The sequence below is a fragment of the Camelus bactrianus genome, chromosome 18, assembly GCF_048773025.1.
Source record: "Camelus bactrianus isolate YW-2024 breed Bactrian camel chromosome 18, ASM4877302v1, whole genome shotgun sequence".
In the NCBI taxonomy this organism is placed as follows: Eukaryota; Metazoa; Chordata; class Mammalia; order Artiodactyla; family Camelidae; genus Camelus; species Camelus bactrianus.
Genome location: NC_133556.1, coordinates 28,682,537 through 28,698,679, shown reverse-complemented (window position 1 = coordinate 28,698,679; position 16,143 = coordinate 28,682,537). Strand labels below are relative to the sequence as shown.

Here is a 16,143-nt window from a genome sequence, read left to right as displayed (position 1 = left end):
CACCCAATAAAGCCCCTCACACAAAGGGAAACACACCCCATGCTGGTATCAATTCCCACCTGAAATCTGTCTTGTTTCCTTCACACCCCAGAGCCCTTAGGGAATTGGTTTTTTACATCTTGTCCAGAAGTTTTCAGCTGTTCTCTGCGAACGGAACTTTTTTTCCAGGGCACTTACTCTATGCATAAGTTGGTTCTTATACCTGGCAGCCTTCCTGAATTCTGTATCAATTAGCATTTGGCTCCACTGCACGTAATAGAAGACCCAGCTCATGGAAAAAGGTCAGAGACGGGGCAGCTGTACATACTTGGATCAGCCAACAGAAACCTTTGCAGATGTAAAATGCAGAGACAGACTTCACACAGGGGATTCTTGTTCACCAAAATGTTGGAGCACACAGGGTTGGGGTGGGCAGTGAGGGAGCCACAGGGACTCCATCTGCCGGGGTGCACACCAAAGCCATGGAGCAAAGTCAGATCGGCATGCGGATGCTGGCATCCGGCCAGCACAAAGACACACACACTGTCTAACCTTGTAGCCACAGCAGCAGGAAGGTGGCTTCCACCTCCCACCTGGGAGACAGCCGGTACCTCAGTAGGTGGGCTCCTTCAGCCCCACATCTGACCACCCCCATGGTGATGTGCAGGCCAAACGGCCCTGATCCCGGAACTCGCTCCCGGGAGTCACATTCTGGCCAAGTAGCCACCACCCCAAACCTGCTGACCTTGGGCTTGGAGGGGTGGCCGACGGAGACTCTCATGGCACCAGCTGGGAGAACACACCTCACCTTGCTGTGTGATTGTGACCTCCCTGCAGCAGCGAGCCTCAGTTTCCCCACCTGAGAAATGGGAGAGTAAGACCCTAAGAGGCAAGGGCGTGGCTCTACACACACCTGGTATGTGGGTCAATCTGCCCGAGGCTCCCACACCCGCCCACAGTGGGAGAGGCAGAGGCAGCTCTCCACCCCACAACCCTCCCCAGGACTCCATCCTCCCACACATTCCTGTGGCCTGAGTACTGCCACTCCCAGCTGCCGGCCAGTGCCTCATTTGTTTGCCTCGACAGACCTCAGAGGCTGCCAGCCTCTTGCTTCCCAGTTGATGAAACTGAATCAGAGGAGGCTCAGAGTTGGCTGATCACCCTGGAACATCAGAGTCACCACAAGCAGGGTCCCCCAGATCCTGTGGAGGTGACTGGGAGCTCCCAGCCCAGGGTCCAGGCTCATGACCATGGCCTCATCCGTGTGGAGTGGGGTCACGTGGGAGGGCAGGCCTGCGAAGGGGAATGGGGGACACCTCTGTCAGCACCTTTAGCCAAGCAGCTCTGGGTAGGAGCAGGGATTAAGTGGAGGCTGGTACTGGGACCCACCCTGCAGGGGACCCTGGCCAGCCCCACACAAGCAGGCTGGGGTGGTGGGGAAACCCCACCCCTGCCCCCTCTGTATGCTCCCTCCCTAGTTCCCACTGCACTTGGGGAGCAGTGAGGATCACCTCCCCTGTTCTCAGAGGGCAGTGCCCTCAGGGTCAACTCTACTCTAGCCCTAGCTGCTTCTGACATGCTGTGTGACCCCGGGCTGGCCACACAACATCTCTGTGCTTAGGGCAGATAAAATGACCCTGTATCCAAGACCCTAAATCTGTGATCCATGCCCCTGCCCACCCTCACCAGAGGAATCTGAAGCTGGCAGGGAATGTGGTCTAAATTCATTTTCCATCATTTGAAGGCCAGACTTTGGGGACTGTGGTTGAGCTGGGGTGGGAGGTTCTGGAGGTGGGTAGGACAAGTGGGGCGGGAGAGAGCTTCAGCCAGTGTCCTGCAGCTGCACACCTGCTGGAGGCTATGAGCTGATGACCCCTGGGCTCGGGGGTTGGAGCTGACCATTCCTCTGTCACAGTCACAGCTACCTCTGTCTCACACACCACTCTGCTCAGCTGGTGGTCCACTCGGATGCCAGACCCCATAGGCTAGCAGGGCAGGGACAAGAGGGCAGGAGCAGGGCCAGCCCTCTCTGTGGCAGGCCCCACCCCTAGGTCCTGGGTAGGGCTTGAATCACCTACCCCGGTGTGTATCAGCGTCCGTGTAGGGCCCAGCACACAGTAGGCACTCAGCGAGTATGAGGTGGTTAATGAGTGACAGGGGTCCAGGGGAACACTGGTCTTGGAGGGCTCAGGGTTGGAGATGGGACCATCCCAGCCCAGAAGGGGAAGCATCAGAACAGCCTTGCATAGGGAGGCAGAGTGCCATAGGGGACTGTTCCCTTGTCACACAAATATGCCTGCCCTAGACTGGCCGAAACAGATGTGGCTTCTGCAGGTCACACCTGGGCTACTCTGGAAGCTGCAGCTCCAAGACAGCTGAGGTGCATCTGTGGCCCAATCTGGCCTACCTGGGGGTAGGTTGCAGATTCCAGGGCCTATAGTGGGAGACCCCAGCTAGGGCACTAGGGGGGGTCCCTGGTTACATGGGACGGGGGTAGGGGCTGAGAGGAGACAGCAGGGGCTGCACAGCCTTTGCCTGGCCTCACCCACCCCACAGGTAGGGGCCCCAGTGAGCGGCCCATTCTCCAGGGCACTCCCCCAGGCTGGGCTCTTTGCCTGGCTGAAAGCGGTTGCTGAGACATAAACGTGCCTCTCCCCCATTTCTGAGCTGGGGTGGGGCCCGACACAGGCCTTGGCGAAGGTTTGGGGGAGGGTATGGCTCCACTGCCCTTGGCTGTAGGCGGCCTCCCACTCTGGGTCTCTCTGGGAGGGCAAGAGTGGAAGGTGGTTCGGTTTCCTGCAAGCCCCCCTCTTTAGGGAGCAGCACCCCACCCACCTTCCACTCACACTGGTCCAGGCCTCTGTTTCCGGAAGGACCTCAGAAGGGAAACCAGGATGGCAGGTGGGCTGTGGCGGCCTCGTCCACCTAGGAGGGCCCTGGGATTACACAAAGCCAGGCACCTGTGGCTGTGGGTGGGCGGGGAGGACGGCCATGCTGCAGGTTGAGGGGTCAGCGTGACCCCCAGCCTCCAAACTGCTCTGTCCCTCTGCTTGGGGTGGGGACACCAAGGCCAGCCAGGCCCTGCTTCCTTGCACACGAAACTCTCCCGCCCTGCCCCATGGGGAGAGAGGATGGGCGCCCGCCTGGGCTCTCACAGCTGAGGGCCAGGCTGACTCAGACCTGACCCCTCTGGCAGAAGGGCAGGTTTCCCGGAGGAGGCGGGCCAGGCAGGCTGGTTGGTCCTGAGAGGAGGGCCAGAGGCCACACACACAGACACTGCCGCTGCCGGGGAGGCCTGTGAAGGTTTGAGCTGGTAGCCCTCCAGGGCCCTGAGACCCCTGCAGCCCCACAAGGCCCCACACTGGCCTGGGGCAGTATCGTGGGTGCAGGGAAGCGGTGGGGAGGGGAAGAAGTGGGGACATCAGAGTGGCTGTCCTCCACAGACCATGGCTTTGCAGACTGCTCGAACCCCACTGGAGTCCTGTGGGACCTCAACTCATGGCAGCCTCCTGCTCCTGCTTCTCAGCCTCGGTGAGTAATGACGATGAGCTGCAGCAAAATACTGGAGTGCCAGAGAGTGTCCAAGGGTAGCTGTGGGTCCCTAGGGCTCGGGGCCTTAGGAAAGGCGCTACCTGCTCTATGCTTCCTTCCCTGGCTGTGGACAGTGCCCCCCGACCCTGCCCTAGGCAGGTGCCTCGAATCCTGGGCAGATGCTCTGAATCTAAGTAGGTGCCCTGAGCCCAGACAAGTGTCTTGAATCTCATCAGGTGCCTCAAGTCCCAGGCAGGCTGTCAGCCATATCTCTGCCCTGAGAGGTGACTATGTCTGGCACCCATGCTGGACTGCGGTGACCTACGGGGTTGGAGGTTGAGGCAGGGTGGTGATGGGGGCACAGGCCAAACTGAGGGTGCCCATGAGACAGGTGTCTGACTGCCCTGAGCAGTAGGGCCCCAGGAGGAGGCCTGTGCTCCCTGGTGTGGTGTTGCGGGACGTGATATTGTGGGGTGCAGGGGCCTAACCCTCTGCTTCTACACCCATGGGGTGTGCACGGGGCTGGGAGGGGCCAGCTTTGTCTCCTTCCTCGCCAGGGTGGGGGACTGCAGCAGGCATTGCTGGAAGTCCCTGGCCATCCCTTGAGCCTGGTGTGCCCTCCCCTGCAGGGTGGATGTTACCTTCCAGGGCCCAGGCTGCAGATACGGGATTGGTAAGGCCCCTCTGGGGAATCAAAGAGGGTTTTCTGGCCCTGGGTGGGGGTCCTTGAGCGCCAGGCTTCTCTGCTCAGTCCCAGCGCTGCTTTGTTCTCAGGGCCTCACGACTTCATGGCTGCAGCACACCTCCAGGGACCAGTCCTGGCCACAGCCTGAGCTGACCGTCATCATCCCAAGGGCCCGGCGGGGCACAGAGAGTGAGCACAGTGCCCAGCCCCATTAGGCGTCAGAAGATGTAGGGTGGGGGCTGGCATGTGATGTCTCACCTGCCTGCGCCTGCGGCCCTTCTTGTCAATCATGATGACCCAAGAGAGTGAACAGAAACACCCCATTTTGCTGATGGATAAACTGAGACCCAGAGAGGTCATGTGTTGCCCAGGGTCTCAGCGTGGGTGTGGGAGGAAGAGGTTGATGGGAGAAGCCCAGTCCCGAACCCCCTGCCTACCCCTGCAGAGAAGGCCTGCCCCCCGGGGCGGAAAGCCCAAGTGGTGGATGAAAAACTCATCTTCTACGAGGAGTGGGAGCTGGAGGCCTGTGTGGATGGGGCCCTGCTGGCTGCTCAGATGGACCGGGTGAACTTGATACCTTTCACCTACCAGCAGCTCCACATTTTTAAGCGCAAATTGGACGAGGTAGTTCAGGACTCGGGCTCCCACTTGCCTGCCATAGCTCGGCTTTCCCAGCTGCCCGGGGAGTGGCTGTGGCCCTCATGGTCACTTTCCGGGGAAGTTCTACCCACAGGGATACCCAGAGTCCCTGATCCAGCACCTGAGGTACTTCTTCCTTTCGGTCACCCCCGAGGACATCCACAAGTGGAATGTGACATCCCTGGAGACTGTGAAATCTCTGCTCGAAGTTACCAAAGGACACAAGATGGATGCTCAGGTGACCAGCTACCAGGGTGGGGAGGGGCAGACACAACATGTGAGGTTGTGCAGGTCCAAGGGGATACATCTCTCGCTGCCCCAAGCCACCTAGTGGCCTCTTCCCACAGGTGGCTGCCCTGATTGCCCGCTATGTAGTGAGAGGGGGCCAGCTGGACAAGGCCACCCTGGAGACCCTGGCCACCCTCCACCCTACCTACCTGTGCCTTCTCAGCCCTGAGCAGCTGGGCTCCATGAGCCTCAATGTTGTCTGGTGAGTCCAGGGCTCTGTCAGGTATTGTGGGCGTGCCACGCTCCCAGCTCACTGCCTGGCCCTGTGCTACCTCCCCAGGGTGACCAGGCCACAGGACCTGGATGCGTGCAGCCCACAGCAGATAGCCGTCCTCTATCCCAAGGCCCGCATTGTCTTCAAGAACATGACAGGGTCTGAATACTTTGAGAATATCAAGCCCTACCTGGGTGAGCCAGGGAGGACATGGCTGGGGAGGGGAGGGTGATGCCTGAAGCTCCCGCATCCATGCTGCCAGATTCCCCCCTCACTGGGCAGCCTGTTGGCCGTGTGACCAAAGTGTACCCTGTGTCCCTCCAAGTGTGTATAGGCTGAGATCCTGTGAGTTTTGGGCACCTCCAGCCTTTCTTCCAACCCAGAGGGTCAGGTGGTCACCAGGCAAAGGAATTCTTTGGGAAAACTCTCAGGAAAGGAAGTGGCTTCTGGTAGCCTGTGGTCAGAGGGTGAGACTAGGGGCTGTTGCAAGCTCTCACACTTAGGGGGCCCTCTCCCGTGGGCAGGTGGGGCCCCCATGGAGGACCTGCGGGCTCTCAGTCAGCAGAACATAAACATGGACCTAGCCACGTTCAAGAAGCTGCAGACAGAGGCTGTGCTGGTACAACCACAGAGAAGGGGGGCATCTAGGGGTGGGGCTTTTGAGGGGTAGCCAAGGCCCTCTCCAAAGTCTGGAGGGGCCAAGGCAGGGTCTGGATGGGGAGGCATAGGGTGGGTGGTTTGGACACAGTAGAGGAAAGCAACCTTCTGGGGAAAGGCAAGTGGACCCTGACTGCCGTCTGGGGGCCCTGGCAGCCGCTGACCATTGCTGAGGTGCAGAAACTTCTGGGCCCAAACCTGGTGGGCCTGAAGGCTGAGAAGGGGAACAGCCTCGTGCGGGACTGGATCTCCCGGCAGTCGCAGGATGACCTGGACAGCCTGGGGCTGGGGCTCCGCGGCGGCATCCCCAATGGCTACCTGGTTCTGGACTTCAGTGTCCAAGGTGGGCTGGGGTGGCCGGGCGGGTGGGGTCGGGGCAGAGTGAGGGGGAGGGTGTGAGTCTTCCCCTCTCCGCACAGAGGCCCTCTCGGGGGGCCCCCACCTCCTCGGACCAGGACCTGTGCTCACTGTGACCTCAAATCTGCTCCTGGCCTTCATCCTGAGCTGAGCCCATTGCTCTGGAGGCCCTGCTGTGGAGGCCCTGCCTGGCTGGGAGCAGGCCTGGGTGGTCCCTGTCCGACCTGAGGGCACCGAAGCACAATAAAAGAAGACCCATACCCCCCTCGCAGTGGTGCCCCCTGGTGTTTTGAGGACTGGGTGGGAGGGCCCCCGACGGCTGTGACCCCATAAGGCATGGTTCCCTGGGTTGCAGCCCCCTCCTGTTTGCACCTGGAAAGAGGAGGGACTCCAGGCAGGAGGGCTCTTGGGACTTTCCTGCTGCTGTTTCCCCTGAGGCCAGGCCAACACTCAGTGTGGCTTCTAGTGACACTGTCACCCCAGGGGACTCTCTGGGAGTCCTGACCCCAGCTAAGAGGGTCTCTGTGCCCTCCTTAGGCCCAGAGCAAGGGAACACAGGCAGGAAGATCCCCTCGTCCTTTATTCAAATCCATCAGCAAAATCAGCCCCTTTGCCAACCCCTGTTCTTCATCTGGAAGAGGCCAGAGGGCAGGGCAGCGTCTCCCTCACTGGCTGGGGAAGTGACCCTGGGCTCAGGTCCTCAGTCTGGCTCCAGGTCCTGGGAGCTGGGTGTGGGCAGGGACCGGCCCTGTAGGCCCCAGGACATGGGGCGTGGCCAGGTCCCCTGGGCCTGGTGCCTGTATCTTGGCCTGAGTAGTCGTCCAGCTCCACTTAATAGCCCCAGTTTTCCTGCATGTGGTGCTGGGGCAGCGCTGCCTTCAGAAGCTATGGTGCAGATGCCCCATGAGTGGTCCCAGCTAGGCTCCAGGGTGCCCCAATACAGCAGCCACAGGAGGCCTGAGGGCAGGGCTATGGCAAGTAGCAGGTACCCAAGGTGGGCTGGAGGGCTGCCTGTAGGTGGAACAAGGAGGGAGCACCCTTCAGTCTTGCTGGGTGCCCCCCGTTCCCACTCAAGGCTGTCCCACAGCCTCCGAGGCCTGGACAGCCCCTGCCCTAAGCTGGAGGCTCACACCGTCCCTGTGGGTGGGAAGAGCAATGAAGACCCCCATGCACAGCCACTCTTTTGGGCCCAGACAGGGACCTCATAGCTTCCCTACCCTCCACCTTCTGCAGCTCTGTGGATTTGGGGGAGACAATTGTGTCCTTCACTAACTCGGCAGGTGATGCAGGGGAAAGCCAGTGTCACCCAGATGTCATCCGAGGAGGCAGATGGAAAGAGTTGGCCAGCAGAGAATGAGATTGGGTGAAGACGAGAAGCTAGTAGCAGTCAGGGGTCTGCAGAGGGCCCAGGGCACAGAGGGCAGAGGGGGGATGTCCTGCTGAGGGGGAGGGTGGGTGCAGTTGTACCTGAGCTGGGGGCATCACTCCCAGGCTGGTCTGAGGTGGGGGCTAGCTGGGGCATCCAGGGTGTGGTGCTGGGGGTCCCAGTGGTTGAGTGGGCTGGGCCAGTGGGGCCAGTAGGGTCCGTGTCCAGGCCCAGCTCACCCAGGGCTGACTGGTTGAGGCTGCGGAGCCAGGAGCTGATGGTCGGGTGGCTGCGAGCCTTCTGCAGGTCCCCTACATTCTGGCCTAGCAGTGTGGTCACATTGCCCACACTCAGGCTCTGCAAGGGAAGCCAGGGGGCCATAGAACGAGGGACATGGATCAATGTTTAGCCAATCCAGGGGTGAGACCTGGCAGAACCAGCCTGGAGAAGTGACCTGGGGCCCACACTATCTGTACACCTCCAATTTGGGGGTATTGGGGCCTGCAGACGTGACCTAGGGCTCCCCAGCTCGGCCAGCCCTGCCCCACACCTGATGGGCAGCCCCTGGGCCCACCTGAAGCACACGGGGGTTCAGGTTGGTAAAGGTGTCAATGTCCATGGAGACGTTAGCCTGGGCCAGGTGCCGCAGCTCCTCCACCGGGGCACCGCCTGGGGGTAGGGCAGTGGTGAGGGCTCTGCAGGAGGGCAGGGCTCCAGAGGAGGGGTGTTGCACACAGGGCGGGGTCTCACCGAGGTAGGGGCGCATGAGGCGGTAGTAGGCAGCCACTGTCCTGGCACTGCTGAAGGCCTCTCGGGCCTTGGCGTAGAGCACGTTCTTCTGGCTCTGAGGGCAGGAGGAGATATCCAGGGTGCCGGCCAGCCTGGGGGAGGGTGTGGGGCTGAGGGCAGGCCAGCAGCCCCTCATCCTCTGGACATGGGGCCTGGCCCTCTCTCCCTGAACCACAGCTTTCCTCTTCACCTTGGCACTGGGCTGACTAGTGTCTCCCCCAAATTCACATCCACCCAAAACCTCAGAATGTGACCTTATTTGGAAATAGGGTCTTTCCTATGTGTAGATATAATCAAATTGAGATGAGGTCATGCTGATTTCGGGTGAGCCCTAAATCTAACCACTGGTCATAAGAAGAAATTTGGACACAGACATGGGGAAGATGGTTATGTGATGATGGAGGTAGAGATGGGGGTGATGCAGCACCAGAAGCTGGAAGAGGTAGGAAGGACCATCCCCTACAGGTTTCAGAAGGAGGTGGGCCTGCGACACCATAATTTCAGACTTCTGGCCTCCAGACTGTGAAAGGATACATCTCTGCTGTTTGTAGCCACTCCCCTTGTTATGGTGGCCAAAAGAAATGAGTCTACCTCTGATGGCCTGGCCTGGGCCCCAACCTGAGCCTCAGTGTCCCCCAACCTTCCTTGGCTAAAGAGTGGAGTTGGCTCAGAGTTGTGGAGGGTGAGTTGCTGGATGGGCTTACCGGAACTCTGAGGGCTGGATGGCCTGGATCTGCTGGGAGCTCATCCAGCAGAGGCGGGAGCCCCCGATGGCCACAAGCAGGGCGCCAGTGACAGTGCCGTTGTGGTCCAGGAACTTCTGCAGGATGGCCTGTGGGTAGGGTTGGGGTCAGCAAGGCTGGAGTCAGTGGAGCCTCCTAGAGCCCCCACTGCCCTCACCTCCGTCTGGTTCTCCAGGGCCCCATCTGGGGCCAGCAGGGCCACAACTGTGTCCCTGGATGTGATGTGCCACCGGCCGATCTCCCCACAGGAGTAGAGGTAGACCAGCGAGGGGATGAGCCGCAGCTGCTCCTCAGGGATGCCGCCCGGGTAGACCTGCAACGAGTGGTGGGCGGGGGTCAGGCCACACCGCTGGCCCCCAACTCACCTCCCACCACTGGTCCCCAGCGCACCCGAGCCAACTTGGTCTTGACGACTTGCTGGCACTCGGCAGGCAGCGGGTGCTGCAGCAGGGGGTCCAGGTTGGCCCTGAGCACGTGGTTGCCCAGGCAGGACTCGAGCTGTGAGCAGTCGTAGCGCACCAGGAAGAGGTTGTCCTGCAGTGTGGTTGCAGTGATGTCGCCGCGGATGCAGGTTCTCCCTGTGGCTGCGTGGGGTGCTGGTGTTGAGGACCGAGCTGGTCAGCCTCGGCCTGAGCTGACAACTGCTGCTGATTTTGGGCCCCACTTCACTCCTAACCATGACCCACCCATGACTCTCGTCAAACTTGACCCCCTAGCCAAATACTTGGCCCAGACCAGACTGAGTCAACCCTGACCTTGACCTCAACTCCCAGTCCTGCCCCACCAGACTCTGACCACTCTGCTGAGGCTGGATGAAGACCCCTAGGCCAAGCTCAGGGGGTTCAGTGTGGGTTGCCATGTCTCTGGTGCCCCCACTCCTGGATGAGGACCCTGAGCAGGGGGAGATGCAGTGTCCCCAAACATGGTGGCCACACTGACCTGTGTCCCTCTTGAACCGTGAGGAAACCAACTTGGCCTTGGCCTCAAGGAAGCAGGTGACAAAGCGCCTGGCATCACGCTGGCTGAGCTGCCCCTCCCGGCACATGGCCACCATGCTGCCGAAGAAGTCCAGGCCCACGGCCTGGAGGGACGGGCCTGGAGAACCCACACCCTAGGGAGGGCCACCAGAGCCACCCGTCCCCTCCTCCCTCTCCTCAGACAGAAACTCTGTGATGGAGAGTGACCAGGGACACGACTTGGGCATCAGAATGTCTGTACAGCCGACCCGCAGGCTTAGACGGGCTGATGGAAGGTCGGCTGGAGCCCCTACCCTGCCCCGAGGCGCTGCCCTACCTCCTGCACCTGCATCCACAGGCCAGGGCTGATATAGGTGGCCAGAGGTCCCAGAGCCTGCAGCCCCTCCAGGTTCCAGGAGCCAGGGGGCCTGACGTGCAAAGGGGGGCTCTGTATCAGGTCTGAGTACAGCTCCCAGGGCCTGCCCAGCAGAGATTCTCCCATCCCAGGCCTCTGGGGAGGGGGACTGCGGGGCCCAGCAGGTGGGGACAGCACCCCAAACCCATACACCGTAGGCTGCAGGGTCAGGGTGGGATGTGAGCTGGGTCAGAGGCTGGAGGTCAGTGGGGCTGTGGACACCAGTCTCCAGGCCGCCTCCTCTCTCATCTCAAGGAAGGGAGGCCTGGGCAGAAGGGACAGGCCCCCACCCACCCGAGCTTGGTCCTGCCACTGGCCAGCAGCTTGTTGAGGGCGAACTGCTGGGTGGCTGTCAGCCGAGGGCAGCGCAGCAGGTTCTGCAGCACACAGGGGTCTGCGGCCATGATGCTTGATGCGTCCATGTCACACACCAGGACCCCGAGGAGCAGCAGGTCAGAGGCACTGAGCCGTGGACGGGGCCCTCCCTGCAGGATAGCAGGTCAGCATGAGCTTGGTCCCACTGCCCATCACCCATCCTGTCCTGGCCCAGCCAGCCCACAGCGCCTACCAGGCAGGCCAGGGCCCTGTGCTGCAGGGCGGCCCTCTGGTCAGGCAGGTTGGCCAGCAGTTCTGTGTCTCCCTGGGCGGCACGGTGGATGAAGGCCCGGCAGTTGGCTTCTCTCACCTGTGTCAGGCTGTGGGAAGGTAAGGGGCTGTCAGGAGGGCAGGGCCAGCTGGGGGGCCTCCAAGTGACTGAGGTGCCCCTGGGAGCATGCTCAGCCCAGGCAGCCAGATGCTGGGCGGGGAGGGGCACTCACTCATAGAAGAGCAGCAGGTCCGGCGGGTGGAGCTCAAAGTCACGCTGGAGGCCTTGCTGGGCGGCCAGGTTGGCCAGGCAGCTGAGCTGGGCAGGGCAGGCAGTGTGTCATGCCCTCGTCCCACCTGGGGCCTACCCAGCCCCTTCCTCTCTGCCTGTCACCCTTCCCTCAGTGTGGGGCCCTCCTTGGGCCAAGCCCCTCACCCACCTCTCCACCCTCACCCCAAGTCCACCTGTCCCTTCTTTCCACCTGCCGGCTCTCTGTTACTGGACTCCATGTCTTCCTCTTCTTGCCTCAACCTCCATGTCAGAACAGGCCTCAGAATGGGTCAAACCTAGCCTGAGAGCCCCCAACTTCCGGCATCAGGCTCCTGCCCACCCCAGCCCCCACGGCACCACAGTGGTTCCTGGAGTCCACTTATCCGCTGCCAACCCCGCCTGGGCTTCTTGTCCCACTCACTTGGCCTACTCTGGGGTTGTTTCAAATTTATTACTAGTTTTATATTAATTTTATAACAAGACAAAATGATAGCTTTTCTTCCTTTCTTTTTTTAAACTCAGGGGCTGGTGACTTTGTGTCAGCTGTGGGTCCCGGTGGGCTCAACTGGCCCTTCTCGTGGCCCAGGTAGGGGAGAGGCTAGCAGGCTGGAATATCCCCCTGGGAGTCCGGACAACTTGCCCCAGGTGCCAGATGGAGGCCAGGTGGGCAAGCCCTCATCAAACCCAGAGCAAGAGGCAGGAGTCTGTGGGCAATTGGCTGAGAAATCCTGGCAATGGCCCAAAGTGGGCCGTGCTGGAAAATCACTCAAGGGAAGGAGATGCTGACCTCAGAGGCCAACTTCATGTCCCATCAGGTGACCTGAGAGGTGCATCTTAGGTGGCTGTGAAATTGGCAGGTTGGCCTACAAACAATGGATGCAGTTCTCTAGTGCGGGGTCCCTGTGCTCCAGGAGAGCTGCTCTATGTCCCGGCCCTGAGGTCCTGGCCTGGGTCCTCTGCTAAGGATGCCTCCCCTCCTGCCTGTCCCCGGGGCGCTTCTCCAGGGAGTCTGCCCTTGCCCTCGACACCCAGGTGCTCACTGCAAGTGCCGCTGCTGACCTGCCAGGCTCTGAGGGGGACCTGCTGCAATGCCATCCTCCTGATCAAAGCTGCAAGCTGGTCCCGGGACAGCTGGCTGGCCGGCTGGCACCAGAAGCCTTGCAGGAGGGAGGTGTTGGCACTGGGCAGAAAGGAGGCAGACAGTGAGGGGCAGAGGCTGGGGGCCTCCAGGCTGCAGCATGCAGAATGGAGATCACTCTTCAACACTGGGGAGTGAGACAGGAACTGCAGACGGCCAGGCTCTAGTTTCACAGACACGCATGTGCACACACTCATTCCTCTGACAGTACCTGGTTGGTGCCAGGCACCAAGCCATGGGCGGGATTAAAAGTGGCCCCTGAGTCCAGAGTGTCCAGACTCTGAGTCTGCGCTTCATCTGAGGCCTGGTTCCAGAGTTTAGGGCTCCATGGTCCCAGCGATGGCTGAGAGTTTGGAGAGCACCTGCCAGGCACCCACAGCCAGGCCTTCCTCATGATGTGAATCTAATACAATTCATGCACGGGGAGGGGGTCATGTCTCAGCTGGTCCAACTTGGCCTCCAGCTCTGCCTGATCAGTCAGAAGAGTGGTCAACTGATTCACAGCAGATGAGTAACTTCCAACCCCCCTGCATGAGAACCCTGGAGAGAGTCCCAGTTTGGAGCCTGAGAGGGAAGCAAAGCTTGAGGGGGAAAGGGACGCTGAAAGGCCTCAGGACAAGAAGTGATTGCCTGCCAGGCCAAGGAGAGTAGTGCCAGCCATGTGGGCATGACTCTGTGCAGGATACCAGCCTCCCTGAACCATCTCTGGTGAGTTACCTAGGCAGGCAGGGCCAGGCCCCCATGTTGGAGCCGGGAGTCAGAGCCCTGCCCCAGCCATGCCTGGGCCATCACACGCAGACCCTGGAGATGGTCCTTCCTTGTCCCCTACCCAGGCCTGCCAGGGAATCTGCTGCAGGAAATGTGATTGTCGACTTAGAACTTGCACTCACCTGGCCCACAGGTTGGCCCTGCTGGCATCCAGCCCTCCCTGGGAGGCACCCTTGGTGTTGGGAGGAGAGCAGTGGGCAGTGAGTGACACCAGGAGGGCAAGGCCTGGGCTCACCAGGGCACCTGGAACAGAACAAGCTGTGAGCACGTGTGGGAGCATCCAGTGTGGGTCTGCCCAGGGCCTCTGTGTCTGCCACAATGGTGCTGGTCACCTGTCTATGCCAGCCTGAGCCTGAGCACATGTGCCTGGGTGTGCTTCTGATCAGGTGAACATGTGTGTGACAGCGTGTCTAACTGTATAGATGACTGTCTTTGACATTGTACGCGTGTGCCCCTAATGGTATGTGGTGATGAACACACATATGTGGTGGGTTGTATGTGTGTGGTGGCATGCATGCCCACACAGCACGCCTGTGTGTCTGGTGGTATGATTGTGTACACACCCGTGTGATGATGTGTCGGCATGTGCAGCAGGTGGCATGTGACTATAGAAGCTTGTGCACATGTATGTTGTGGCCTGTATACATGCCTACCAATGCCACGTCTATAATGGCACATCCACGTGTGGATGGTGTGGACCCCTGTGTGTGCCCCTGGCAGGTGTACATGTGTGTAAACTCCTGCCTCCACCCCTCCCTCCACCCTCTGTCCTCACAGTCTGAGCCCCAAGATCCCCAAGCAGAGGGATGGGGTCAGCTACCATCTTCTCCTGAGCCCCTCGGTAGCTCCGTCCCTTCTAGCCATGGTCCCCCTCATCCATGCCTTGTCCCCGCCAGGACCCCCAGGCCCAGTGCCCCATCTGTGCCGTCTCAATTCCCTTCCCTAACGCCCAGTGGGGGAGCCCTGGGGCAGGACCCCCAAGAGCAGACTAGAGGAAAGAGGGTGGTCCTGTCCCACTGGGGAGCTGCTTCCCGAGATGGGGAGGGAGGGTCATTTCACCTGCTCTGGGGCCCATGGCTGTGCGGCGCGCAATGGTTTTCCTTGCAGGAAGGCACCAGGGTCACAGGCAGCCAGTCCAGGACAAGCTGGAGAGGAGACAGGAGGTAGTGAGGCCCGGGCAGGGCACAGAGGGTAGGTCACCATCCAGGGTCACACAGGATAGGCACTGTGAAGGGCCTCGAACTTTGGGCTGCAACCATGTCTCTCTGTCTTGGGGGAGGGTACAACCCACAAACAATTTGTCTTTGGAATAAAAAGGAGTGGCAGATGGGGAGCCAAGCCCAACCCTGGGGCCTTTGTCATTGTGGGTCAGGACTCAGGGGACCCACGGGCTGGGCTGCCGTGTCTCCAATGAACTGATATCTTAACAGCTCTAGGGGTTGGGTGGGTGGTAGTCCCAGTGAGTCCCTGTAGCATCAGGGGTGAGAGGCCTGGTGGCCCCCAACCTATTTTGGTGCAGCCTTGGCTTCAGACCCACATCTGGCGGCCTAGGCAGCCCCCTTTCCCTCTCAGGGCCTCAGGTGCCCAGTGAGACCTGACCCCGGGCACCACCCACGCTGCAGCCCGCTGGCTGCCCTGACCAAAGTGGAGATGACAGTTGTGAGGCCTGGGGAAGGTGGGTGGGCCGGGGAGCCCAGGCCACGTTGCTGGCTCCTGGGCCACAGCCTTGCACGGGCTGTCGACTTCGGACACCCGTGGGCCTCTGGACTCTGCATGGCCCAGGAGGAACACAGAGAGGTGTTACTGCCCCACAAGACAGAGGCTCAGAGGGACTCAGCTACCTGCCCAGGGCCGCACAGAGGCCAGACTTCCAGCTGAGGCCCCGTGCGTCCAGCTGGTGGTGATTCCCGCTTGCCCCTGCCTCTCACCTGAGCATGAAGAATTCCGTCTGTCCTAGAGGGAGGCTGCTCCAGGGCCAGGCGGCAGCTGTCAGAAGCAGCGATCTTGTAGACCAGGTGCTCCAGACACCAGCAGTCCCAGTCCACCCAGTGAGTCAGCCCCTGCAACTGAGCCTTGGGGTACAGGGATGGTGCAGGGTAGTGGCACCAGGGTCCCTGCTCACTTCCATGCCTCACTCAGCACCCTGCCCAGCTGGCCACCCACTTCTGCAGCGATGCCCGCCAGGCAGACGTGTAGGGGAGGGGCCAGGGCTATGCCAGGTGACGCTGCCATGTCTGCCCCTCGGGGCCCCAGGCACAGCGGGCACTTGCTCTGCAGCCCTGCGAGAGTGAGAGGTTGAGCTCACGGTTGGCAGCTGCCCAGCGCACACCCCTCGCCACTGGTGGGGCCCCAGCCCAGCAGTGTCCTTGCCTCGAGGTTCATGTGTGTGTTTGTACATGAGCACACCTGCACTTGATGTGTGTGCTAGCATCTGTGTGAGTACATGTGCACGTCCGTGTGCACCCAGGAGCACACACATCTGCATGCATATGTGGTGCACGTATGTCCCCTGCAGGGATGTCAGGCATGCGTGGACCCTCTGTGCTGCCTGGGTTGAGTGACAGGTGTGGTGTGTTTCCGTTCTGTTGGTGCTGTCACAGAGCTGGCCATGTGTGTACATCTGGGTGGGGAGAGCGTGCAGGCAACCTTGATGGTGCACAGCCATGCCGGCCACACACGCCCTGGTGTGCAGCCTGCTGGGGCCCAGGATGGGGCTGGCTCCATTGGGCAGGTCTCGAAGGTAAATCAGGAGGTGGGGATGC

At 60.7% G+C, this 16,143-nt stretch overlaps 2 protein-coding genes across 6 annotated transcripts; one reads left to right on the top strand and one right to left on the bottom strand.

The window, feature by feature from the left end:
- Positions 1 to 3,150: 3,150 nt before the first annotated feature.
- LOC105065708 (mesothelin) lies at positions 3,151 to 6,618 on the top strand. Of its 5 annotated transcripts, none has more exons than XM_045513415.2 (11): positions 3,151 to 3,282; positions 3,423 to 3,510; positions 4,140 to 4,183; positions 4,285 to 4,384; positions 4,641 to 4,819; positions 4,989 to 5,072; positions 5,182 to 5,324; positions 5,403 to 5,530; positions 5,861 to 5,955; positions 6,150 to 6,336; positions 6,413 to 6,618. In XM_045513415.2, exons 2-11 carry the CDS (start codon positions 3,426 to 3,428, stop codon positions 6,499 to 6,501), a joined length of 1,134 nt encoding a protein of 377 aa, XP_045369371.2. In that variant the 5' UTR covers positions 3,151 to 3,282; positions 3,423 to 3,425; the 3' UTR covers positions 6,502 to 6,618. The 5 variants fall into 5 exon arrangements, with proteins under 5 accessions (XP_045369371.2, XP_045369370.2, XP_045369369.2 ...); XM_045513414.2 differs by having other exon boundaries at positions 5,158 to 5,324; XM_045513413.2 differs by having other exon boundaries at positions 4,929 to 5,072; positions 5,158 to 5,324.
- A 432-nt stretch (positions 6,619 to 7,050) lies between these two features.
- Positions 7,051 to 16,046, bottom strand: LOC105065820 (mesothelin-like protein). The gene is made up of 18 exons (XM_010950997.1): positions 16,028 to 16,046; positions 15,545 to 15,660; positions 15,310 to 15,453; positions 14,472 to 14,526; positions 13,504 to 13,624; positions 12,535 to 12,655; positions 11,438 to 11,523; positions 11,188 to 11,314; positions 10,914 to 11,104; positions 10,542 to 10,632; positions 10,188 to 10,329; positions 9,639 to 9,826; positions 9,406 to 9,561; positions 9,210 to 9,337; positions 8,467 to 8,597; positions 8,291 to 8,385; positions 7,818 to 8,073; positions 7,051 to 7,361 (listed from the first exon to the last, which is right to left on the bottom strand). Exons 1-18 carry the CDS (start codon positions 16,044 to 16,046, stop codon positions 7,051 to 7,053), a joined length of 2,478 nt encoding a protein of 825 aa, XP_010949299.1.
- Between the last annotated feature and the right edge of the window lie 97 nt (positions 16,047 to 16,143).

Coding starts and splice junctions, on each gene's coding strand:
- LOC105065708 (XM_045513412.2), top strand. CDS start 3,426: ATGGCTTTGCAGACTGCTCGAACCCCACTGGAGTCCTGTGGGACCTCA. Junction 4,184..4,284: donor AGGCTGCAGATACGGGATTG/GTAAGGCCCCTC, acceptor CTTTGTTCTCAG/GGCCTCACGACTTCATGGCT. Junction 5,073..5,157: donor GACACAAGATGGATGCTCAG/GTGACCAGCTAC, acceptor CGCTGCCCCAAG/CCACCTAGTGGCCTCTTCCC.
- LOC105065820 (XM_010950997.1), bottom strand. Junction 15,454..15,544: donor TGGCGGGCATCGCTGCAGAA/GTGGGTGGCCAG, acceptor CTGTACCCCAAG/GCTCAGTTGCAGGGGCTGAC. Junction 11,524..12,534: donor TCCCCCTCAGAGCCTGGCAG/GTCAGCAGCGGC, acceptor TGCCCTGCCCAG/CTCAGCTGCCTGGCCAACCT.